The sequence below is a fragment of the Mugil cephalus genome, chromosome 8, assembly GCF_022458985.1.
Source record: "Mugil cephalus isolate CIBA_MC_2020 chromosome 8, CIBA_Mcephalus_1.1, whole genome shotgun sequence".
Classification (NCBI taxonomy): Eukaryota; Metazoa; Chordata; class Actinopteri; order Mugiliformes; family Mugilidae; genus Mugil; species Mugil cephalus.
In genome coordinates this window covers 907,168-917,849 of record NC_061777.1, presented here as the reverse complement: position 1 = coordinate 917,849, position 10,682 = coordinate 907,168, and the positions used below count along the sequence as shown (strand labels likewise).

The 10,682-nt window shown below is 42.5% G+C and overlaps 1 protein-coding gene across 1 annotated transcript in view; it reads right to left on the bottom strand.

Moving 5' to 3' along the window:
• Window positions 1-4,827: 4,827 nt before the first annotated feature.
• The window catches only part of si:dkey-220o5.5 (actin filament-associated protein 1-like 2), a 14,590-nt gene continuing 8,735 nt past the window's right edge, over window positions 4,828-10,682 (bottom strand). The window contains exons 7-16 of the mRNA XM_047592921.1: window positions 10,576-10,682; window positions 9,269-9,352; window positions 9,064-9,133; window positions 8,730-8,980; window positions 8,518-8,627; window positions 8,332-8,443; window positions 8,079-8,166; window positions 7,733-7,899; window positions 6,328-6,438; window positions 4,828-5,758 (exon numbers count right to left, since the gene is read on the bottom strand). The exon at window positions 10,576-10,682 is cut by the window's right edge and continues 73 nt beyond it. Of these exons, the coding sequence (XP_047448877.1) occupies window positions 5,732-5,758; window positions 6,328-6,438; window positions 7,733-7,899; window positions 8,079-8,166; window positions 8,332-8,443; window positions 8,518-8,627; window positions 8,730-8,980; window positions 9,064-9,133; window positions 9,269-9,352; window positions 10,576-10,682 (1,127 nt within the window). The 3' untranslated portion in view covers window positions 4,828-5,731. The remainder of the gene's footprint in view (window positions 5,759-6,327; window positions 6,439-7,732; window positions 7,900-8,078; window positions 8,167-8,331; window positions 8,444-8,517; window positions 8,628-8,729; window positions 8,981-9,063; window positions 9,134-9,268; window positions 9,353-10,575) is intronic.

The window sequence follows — 10,682 nt, the reverse complement described above, 5'->3', positions numbered from 1 at the left end:
CTCAGACAGTCTGCGACTAAAAGGAGGAGGCGTCTATTTCTGTTTGTTCAGGGAGGCTGATGAAGAGATGTTCTTCCAGGCCAGTGGAACCTTATAACGTCTGAGAGCAGTGATGGAGGATGGAGGAGGTCTTTTGTGACGAGGATGGTTTTCACAGACTGGCTGTAGTTCTGAGAGGGTGTTTGTGATGCTCCAGTGATTCTCATGGCCTGGTTTTCTTCTGTTTTGTGTGTAGATGAGAGGAAGTAGGTCTGGTTCAGATGCCGGTGCTTAAAGAATGAAAACATACAAACTTTGTCTTTAAATGGAGCCTTTTTACTAAACTTTTACTTTAAGGCATTTAGTGAAGTGTTAGTTGAACAGAATATTAATTTAAATAATATAAATAAGAAATAAATTAACAAATGTAATAATAATAATAATAATAATAATAATAATAAACCAGTGGTGTGGGGTCTGTCAGGCATCAAAGACGCCGCATTTTTTGGTCTTTTAATAAAATGCTATGCTAATGCTAATGCTATGCGTGGTCAGATGTTTAATCTAATTCCAGGTGTTTCCTCCTTGTAGCATCTTTAGACAAACGTTTGTTCTCAGACATGTTGAAGGTTCACTTCCTTCCATGCAGGAGGAAAACTGACGTCACAGCAATAGAGCTAAGGAGGCTAAGCTAATTAAAAACTGCACCGTTAGCATCAGCACCGTTAGCATCAGTACCGTTAGCATCATGGTACCAGTATCAGGACCCGTCACTAAGAGGAAGCTGTACCAGGAAGAGATGTTGAAGGTTTGGATTTAGTCAGAAGCTGCTGAGGTGAACGTCGGCTACGACGCTAAACTCTGGGTCAACGTAGAACCGCCTATAACTGTTCTGTCCATCACCACATTAAACCCCAGAACCAGAATCAGTTCCCAACAGAGAGAAACTTTCCAGAATCCAGGAATCGATCCGTGTCCTCACAGTCAGACGTTCATACAACGTCACTGATGCAGGAACAGTGTTTTAGTGATATAGCTTTGACTGACTGCCATTAAACTCCTTGTTTTCTCTTTTCTAGTTCAGCAAAACCCACTGCCACACACACACACACACACACACACACACACAAACAACCACACACTTCTCTGAGGTAGAAGAGCATCGGTCGACTCAGAGCTCGGGTTCCTCGGGTTCCTCTGGTTCCTCTGGTTCCTCGGGTTCCTCCATCAGCAGGTTGTAGACGTCGGCTCTTGTTGCTTAGTGACCAAAATGATGTGCAGCTATTTTTATAAGCCCGGCCGAGACGTCGGCTCGTCAGCTCAGAGTGAATCAGGTGGAAGTGAACAGGTGTGAAGCTCATCAGCTGCAGGTGCAGGGACGCTGAGGGAACTTCTTCTTCTTCACCACGTGTACGTTAAATATCTGAATCACCTGCACTGACAAAACACACGAGAATGTTCCACTTATTTAAACCGACCCAGACCAGCACAGCCCCCCCCCCCCCGTGAGTCCAGACTGAACCGGATTTAACGGAGTCACGCGGATCATTTATATGCTGTGACTACGTTACCCATCAGCCCCGTGTCTGAAAGGCCAGAGAGGTTCAGAGTCAACCAGAGCGTGGACGCCGGCGTCTGCACTTCATTTAGAGTCAAACACATTCAGACATTTATTTTATATGAAAACCATCTGAAAAGCTGAAGATGATCAAATTAAACCAGGATTCTGTTTATTTACGTGAGAAATTAACACGGAAAAATTCACATGGTTGGTCAACTTTTCCAGATGTAAACGTCAAACGTTTACATTTGATTAATAATCTGGAGGATTCAGGCCATAGACTGTAAATAAATATGGAACAGCTCCTCTACAGTGAGGCCAAAGCTAGTAGAGCTCCCCCTGGTGGCTGGAGGCTGCAGGCATAAGCTACGCCCCCTCCATGTCAGTGGGCGGGACTTTGGCTGAAATAAATCACTAAAATACACGTCAAATAAGTTTTAAGGATCGTTTCTATCATTTCAGGGAGTTAATATAATGTTGATGAATGTTCACGTGTCAATTTCTTGGATAAGTTTCGTTTTAGTTCAATATTTGACGCTATAGAAAAAGGATGTGACCACCAGTTACCATGCCAACCACTTTGTAAAGAGGTCCCGTAAAAAAAAAAAAAGTTGAGTGTATAATCCAACATTTCCTTGTAGCTGGTGGAGGTGGAGCAGAGAGTAGGATTAATTAAATTAAAACACCAGTTAGTCTGGAGGAAGTGTGGGCGGGGCATCGATATCGTGGCTCCGCCCTCGGATTGAACTGATCAGACTCTGGCTCTAAACTCATATGATGGCGTCGCATGTATCTCAGCATCAGTTGGGAGGAAGTGGAGGCGTGGTGGTGTCCATATTTATACACAGTCTGTGTGTGAATCAGCAGCAGCGCCACCATGTGGTCAGTATAATATTGTACCAGCTGCTGTCTCTGATGGATCTCTACCTACCACTGGACCAGAACCAGAACCACATGGATGGAGACTTGGAGACATGATCCAGATTTAGGAACCAGATGGAAAGACTCTCACATGTTAAGATCTAATTTATTTCAGAGACTTAGATTAGACCTGAACCCTGGAAGCTTCTAAATATGGATCATCTCCCCAACACATCAAATATCCAGGATGGATGTTAGTAGCTGATCTATCATAAAACAATCAGTTCCAGCCTCAACAAGCAGCACTTTGAGCTCTGACTCCTCTGACGCTTTGAAGGCCGGAAGCTTTTTTTGTTTTTGTAGTTTCTCGTCGGCAGCAGATCCGTTTAGACTCAATCTAACTTTAAATCCGGGTTCAGCGGCTCAGACCTGTGCGAGGTTTAAACTCACAACTTCACTCAAATCACATCCGCCTCCGGCCACCGCCACACGTCTGCCTCGCCGCTTCCTGTGTCCGTGGAACAACTAAACACCAGACTGAGAACGAACGCTGGGGGAGATGAGAGCGAGCATTGGTCACTTTACGTTGAGATGATTTCCTGTTTTCTCTCATTTTGACTTTGATTTGTTTTGAGGGAATGATTCTGACGCTGTTTACTGATACTGAGAGGATTTCACTGCTTTGTTCTGATTGGTTTGTGTAGTTAGAATCAGGAAGTGGGTTTGCTGTGACTGACGCCATGATGACACAAAGATTGTTCCGTGATTTTCTTCTTCTTTTCTTTTTCTTTTTTGTTGTTTTTTAATTTGTAGATTTTGAGCTGTTTTTATTCAGTTTTTAATGGATTGTTTTAACACGCAGGACGGCTTCAGCCCTCGTCACTGAGTCCGATCAGTTTTAATCATTACAAAAACAAAACACTGGATCTGGACGTCAGACTGAACTCAGGACTCATATTTATCATAAATATAAGAAAAACGACAGAATAAGATAAAACCTATTTAATCTGTGATTTACACCCATATGTGAAAGTCACATTTCTACCCAGACTAGAAAATGTGCAATTAGACAGGACTGTGAAACATTTAAGTCTCCACCAAGAAACAAAGAGTAATTTAAAATGTTTTATTGTGTATCAGCATGAAATAAAGTGTGTGATACATACGAGCCCTGTCTGGAGCCGTGCTGCTGTTGTACATACTGAACCACTGGATGATGGTTTAATAGTTGCTGTTGTTGTTTTCATATCTGGATGCAGCTGCTGTAACAAACGAATGGTGACGTGAGTGATTAACCAGGAGTTACAATAAAGAGCATTTCTATTTGCTTTCAACTCGACCTGAGATTTATTTTGTTTTTGGACATAAAACACAAAAAGATGCACCTGAAAGCACCACAAAGCCTAGCGGAGAGGAAATACTGTACCTGCAGCAGGTTTCACTAGTCCGGGTCCATCACTCAGCTCCAGCAACACTGCAGAAGGTAGCGTGTCTAATGTTGTCTTGTTAGCCTTAAGGCTAATGTAGCAGCTAATATTGTCTTCGCTAGGCTAATGTAGCAGCTAACGGTCTTTTAAATAATTAAGCAGCTAATATTGAATTCTCTCGGCTGATGTAGCAGCTACACTTGTCTTCGCTAGGCTAATGTAGCAGCTAATATTGTCTCGTTATTTAGCAGCTAATATTGGCTTCGCTAGGCTAATGTAGCAGCTAATATTGTCTTGTTATAAAGCAGCTAATATTGTCTTCGCTAGGCTAATGTAGCAGCTAATGTTGTCTCGTTATGTAGCAGCTAATATTGTCTTCGCTAGGCTAATGTAGCAGCTAATATTGTCTTGTTATAAAGCAGCTTATATTGTCTTCGCTAGGCTAATGTAGCAGCTAATATTGTCTTGTTATAAAGCAGCTTACATTGTCTTCGTCAGGCTAATGTAGCAGCTAATATTGTCTTGTTATGTAGCAGCTAATGTCTCGTTATAAAGCAGCTAATATTGTTTTCGCTAGGCTAATGTAGCAGCTAATATTGTCTCGTTGTGTAGCAGCTAATATTGTCTTCGCTAGGCTAATGTAGCAGCTAATATTGTCTTGTTATGTAGCAGCTAATATTGTCTTCGTCAGGCTAGTTAACATCTTTAAGGTAATTTAGCAGCTTATCTTGTCTTCTCTGGGCAAATGTAGCAGCTAGTGTTCTCTTCTTAAGGCTAACGTAGCAGCTAATATTGTCTTGTTGGGCTAATGTGGCTACTGGAAATCTTTAAGAGCTCTAAGATATAATAGCATCTAATGTAGCATCCTTTAAGCTGATATAGTAGCTAACTTTGTCATCCTCTGGCTTATGAATAGCATGAAATCTTTTTCAAGGCAACATCGACAAACTTTTTTTCTTTCTTTGTTTTGCTGAGAACAAAAAACTCAATTAAATAATAAAATGTAAAAATCATTTTTTTAATATAATAATTTTACAGAATCAGTGTTTGGTCAGAATGAAACATTTTCCTGAGTACAAAGCACAATATAAAAATGCTACAATCCGTGAATAAAATGAACATCATGATCATGATCAGTTATTACATCGTGTTCTTCAGTACGTGATGAAAACAAATTCCCTTAAATCACACAGTTACAATAAAGATTAAACAAAGCATATTTATTTAAAATTACCTTCTAAACACCGGTCACCATATTCTGTTAAACAACATGAACCCGAAACTTCAAGAAACAAATTAGATTCAATTCTACATTATTAGATTTTCTGTGATATTTAAAGACGTGTTGAATGTCATCAGTGATTTTAAGTGTTTCAAGGATTTAAAAAACAACATTGAACTAGAAAATGTTTTCTTCTCAGAGCTAACAGTGCGTTAGCAAGCTAACACTATTAATTAATTAAGAAAAGTAGCTGTTGTTTTACTTTATTATCTACTTTTCAGAAATATTTTTAGTATTTATTCAGCTGTTCTGTTCAGGTTTTTTTATTATAAACACAACTACTCGGCTGTTAGCAACCACAGAAGCTAACTTAGCCACTGATGCTAAAGTGAAGCTCTGCGGCCGGAAGGTACCAACCAGCCTGGGCAGAGAGGGGTGTGTTTATGTAAATATAAACTCTGGTTTCTCAGCGTTAGAGCTAATTAAAACACTTACTGTGAAAGGAGAATTTAACAATTTGTATATGTATAAAATCTGATGAAGGGTCTGAAGAGACGCCCCCCCAGCGTTCACAAAATACACTTTAAAACTTTATTTAAAACACGAACCCCTCCATTGTCATTACTACAGATAGCTTAGATACATACTTCATTTATTTTATTTACTTGTTTGTGGAGGAGGTCAAGCAGCAGCTTTGGTTTCCCATTCCTGTGAAAACAGTAAAATACATGTGTTCAGGAACATTATTCATCATGTTCATCAAAACATATTTTTAACACAACAGCTCGATAGCATGTAGCAAGCTAAGCTAGTCATTATGGATAAAAACTAGAAGCATTTGCTGGTTAAAGCTTCTCAGACGCTTTCTTTGTCCTGTCTCACTTATATACTTCTATATATTATTATTTGTTTTTTTTGCTTTGGAAATTGAAAATGAAATGAAGCCTAAAACCAAAGATGAAACACCGGTGAAATGTCATAAAAGGATCTGGAAGATGGTTTGTTTTCCTCTCTCTTGGGAAACAGATGTTAGCGCGTGCTAACCTGCTTTAACATGCTAACCTGCTTTAACATGCTAACCTGCTTTAGCGTGCTAACCTGCTTTACATGCTAACCTGCTTTAACATGCTAACCTGCTTTAGCGTGCTAACCTGCTTTACATGCTAACCTGCTTTAACATGCTAACCTGCTTTAGCGTGCTAACCTGCTTTACATGCTAACCTGCTTTAACATGCTAACCACAGGATCTTTTAGCATCGTAGGTAGCGTGAGCTCACCTTCTTCCTCTGGAAAACCTTTCCATGTTCGATGAACAGTGCTGATGGAGCCCGTCTCAAAGAGTTTTTAGCCGACGCCGTCCGTCGCAGCAGAGGGTTCAGGAAACCAGCCTGGACCAGCAGAGACCAGGAGAGACCAGGAGAGACCAGCAGAGACCAGCAGAGACCAGCAGGGACCAGGAGAGACCAGCAGAGACCAGGAGAGACCAGGAGAGACCAGGAGGGACCAGGAGAGACCAGGAGAGACCAGCAGAGACCAGCAGGGACCAGGAGAGACCAGCAGAGACCAGGAGAGACCAGGAGAGACCAGGAGGGACCAGGAGAGACCAGGAGAGACCAGCAGAGACCAGCAGGGACCAGCAGGGACCAGCAGGGACCAGGAGAGACCAGCAGAGACCAGGAGAGACCAGCAGGGACCCAGATGAGACCACATAGACCAGGATAGACCGGAAGACAGCAGGACCAGCAGGGACAATGAGAGACAGGTTGACCACAGGGACCAGCATGACCGCAGTGAAACCAGCAGAGACCACATGCAACTCAACAAGACCAGCAGGATCCAGCAGTGGAAGCAGTGGCACCATCAGAAAACCCAGCATGAACACAGGAGGGACCAGGAGAGACCAGCAGGGAACAGCAGGGACCAGCAGAGACCAGCAGGGACCAGCAGGGACCAGCAGGGACCAGCAAGGACCAACAAGGACCAGCAGGGACCAACAAGGACCAGCAGGGACCAGGAGGGACCAGCAGGGACCAGCAGAGACCAGGAGAGACCAGCAGAGACCAGCAGGGACCAGCAGAGACCAGCAAGGACCAACAAGGACCAGCAGGGACCAACAAGGACCAGCAGGGACCAGGAGGGACCAGCAGGGACCAGCAGAGACCAGCAGAAACCAGGAGAGACCAGCAGAGACCAGCAGGGACCAGCAGAGACCAGCAAGGACCAGGAGAGACCAGCAGGGACCAGGAGAGACCAGCAGAGACCAGCAGGGACCAGGAGAGACCAGGAGAGACCAGCAGGGACCAGGAGGGACCAGGAGAGGTTAGACCAGAAAGCAGTGAATAATTCAGTACCTTTAAGATTTATGCTTTGTGTAATATCACAGTGTGGTAATATTTTCTGCTTTTATTTACTCCATGTCATACTTTATTATTTATTTATTGCTGTACACAATCTGCTATTCTACTTTTTTTTGTATTTATCATATATAGGATGGATGTGTTTTATTACCTGTGCATTAGCCCTGACATTGAACTCAACCTGCTGCTTTTAACCTCCCACCTGTGTGTATTTCTTCTCCTGCTCTTTTAATTCTTCTAATTACCGGCCAGTGTTGACAGAGCGTGTGACTGTCTCTCCTTCTTTTAACCAGAATTAACCGAGGCCCCGTCCAGTTCCTCGTACCTGAGCGCGCTCAGTGCAGATCGCCAGCGACTGCCTGAAAGAGGTGCGTTTGTTTTGCTTGGCGGCGGACGCCAGGTTGATCTCTGAGCCCGCCCTCATCTGCACCGGCCTCCTCCCGGTCAGCTCCAGCTTCTGAACCGCTCGCTGCACTTCAGCCGCCTTCTTGTCTGAAACGCAGAAACAACTTTTACTGAGGTTTAAGGTTGACACGAAGCAAAGACACAACCTTCCTGTCTCTTACTGAAAGCACATCGTTTATCACGTGTCCTGTTTTCAGCTTATATGTGGAATTAAATGACATATGTCTTCAGGTTGTCTCCATCCCATATTAACCTGGAGGACTCACTCTGGCTGCTGAACCCTGTCTTGCTGTATGTCACCGAGCCCTTAGACGACACCGAGCTGCAGCGAACTGAATCCTGAGAGCTGTGCAGCTGGAAGACAACAAACCAGTCACCAGTGGTTTAGTTCAGGTGATGCCAGATTCACAGGTTCTCCTCCCCAATAAGAGCTAAAAGTCATCTTTAATCAGGACACTGTGCCAGGGAAGGAAGGAAGGAGGTTTGTCTCCTAGGTCACAGATGGTTGTTGGTTCGTACCATGTGTTCCAGTAGGGAGGTGTTGGAGTAGATGGGCTGGGCCGAACCACTCAGGTGGAAGGGGTCGTCCATGTAGTTGTTGGAGGTGGGAAACCTCCGGGTCTGCAGCCCACTGAGGAAAAATATGAACGTATGTAGTGTGATAATAATAATAACAGGAGGACAGAGGTGAACGGGACGTCCTACCTGAGACAGACACCTGTGTCCTCCTTTGTCTGGTTGTCATGGTGACTGAGATGGGCTGCTCCATCCTGAAGGAGCTTCAACCAGCGCAGCTTTTCCTCTGAGGTACTGACCTGAAGGAAGGAAGGAAGGAAGGAAGGAAGGAAGGAAGGAAGGACACGTGTTCAGTGTATTTTATTCCACTTCAGGTTTATTCGTGTTTGATTCCAGCTCACCTCCAGCACAGCGACCTGGTCACCGAGCATGCTCAGTGTGATCCTGTAGGAGTGGTCAGTGTCGGGTCCGGCTGTGACCTCACAACCTTTCAGCTGGACGGTGTACTGAGGTGAACGCTGCATCTTCTCCTCCTCCTCCTCCTTCTCCTCCTCCTCCTTCTCCTCCTCCTCTCCAAACATGTTGAGGAGTCCGGCCTCCACCTGACAACGTAAACTCTGCCACTGACAGTTCATCATCACATTCAGGAAACCTGAGGAGAAATCACCACAGGTTAGAGAACAGCTGAGCTTCTAGTTGACTCCTTTTATTGATGGCAGATGTTGGTTCCAGCACCTTTGTCTTTGTTAAACCTGCAGCGAGCTGAAGGTTTCTCCTCGTCGGAGTCAGTCTGGACTGTACTGGACTAAAGAAACACCAGAAATAGCAGATTTTAGCATTTAACACCCAGCGTGAATCAAACTTTGTGCAAATGTGAACCTTCAGGGTTAGAGGACAGTTTAAAACCATCCACATTAATAATAACCGGTGATGGTCTCACCCTGCAGGACAGCAGCTCAGATTTATTCAGAGACGAGTAGCTCCGGGTCTCAATCTCATCTCCAACGCTCACCTCCTCGATCGCCTGACAGGAAAAAACACTTAGAGACACCGACACCAGGAGACGGTAAAGAGACGGTAAGAACACGACCCTGGAGGTTAAATAGTGTAAGGGATGTGATCTAGTAGATTAATTATGTGATCTAGTAGATTAATTATGTGATCTAGTAGATTAATTAATGACAGGGATGTGATCTAGTAGATTAATTAATGTAGGGATGTGATCTAGTAGATTAATTATGTGATCTAGTAGATTAATTATGTGATCTAGTGGATTAATTATGTGATCTAGTAGATTAATTAATGACAGGGATGTGATCTAGTAGATTAATTAATGACAGGGATGTGATCTAGTAGATTAATTATGTGATCTAGTAGATTAATTAATGACAGGGATGTGATCTAGTAGATTAATTATGTGATCTAGTAGATTAATTATGTGATCTAGTGGATTAATTAATGACAGGGATGTGATCTAGTGGATTAATTAATGACAGGGATGTGATCTAGTAGATTAATTATGTGATCTAGTAGATTAATTATGTGATCTAGTGGATTAATTAATGACAGGGATGTGATCTAGTGGATTAATTATGTGATCTAGTAGATTAATTAATGTAGGGATGTGATCTAGTAGATTAATTAATGACAGGGATGTGATCTAGTAGATTAATTATGTGATCTAGTAGATTAATTATGTCATCTAGTGGATTAATTATGTGATCTAGTAGATTAATTAATGACAGGGATGTGATCTAGTAGATTAATTAATGACAGGGATGTGATCTAGTAGATTAATTATGTGATCTAGTAGATTAATTATGTGATCTAGTGGATTAATTAATGACAGGGATGTGATCTAGTGGATTAATTATGTGATCTAGTAGATTAATTAATGTAGGGTTGTGATCTAGTAGCTTAATTATGTGATCTAGTAGATTAATTAATGTAGGGATGTGATCTAGTAGATTAATTATGTGATCTAGTAGATTAATTAATGTGATCTAGTGAATTAATTATGTGATCTAGTGGATTAATTATGTGATCTAGTAGATTAATTATGTGATCTAGTAGATTAATTATGTGATCTAGTGGATTAATTATGTGATCTAGTAGATTAATTATGTGATCTAGTGGATTAATTAATGACAGGGATGTGATCTAGTGGATTAATTATGTGATCTAGTGGATTAATTATGTGATCTAGTGGATTAATTAATTGATCTAGTGGATTAATGAATTACTGACCTTCCTCCACTCGTCAGCCTGCTGGAAGCTAGTGTAGCCCAGAACCAGGGAATCCGATCCCAGTGGAACCAGTTTGAGCTGGTGCTGGATCTTCCCGTTGCTCTTGG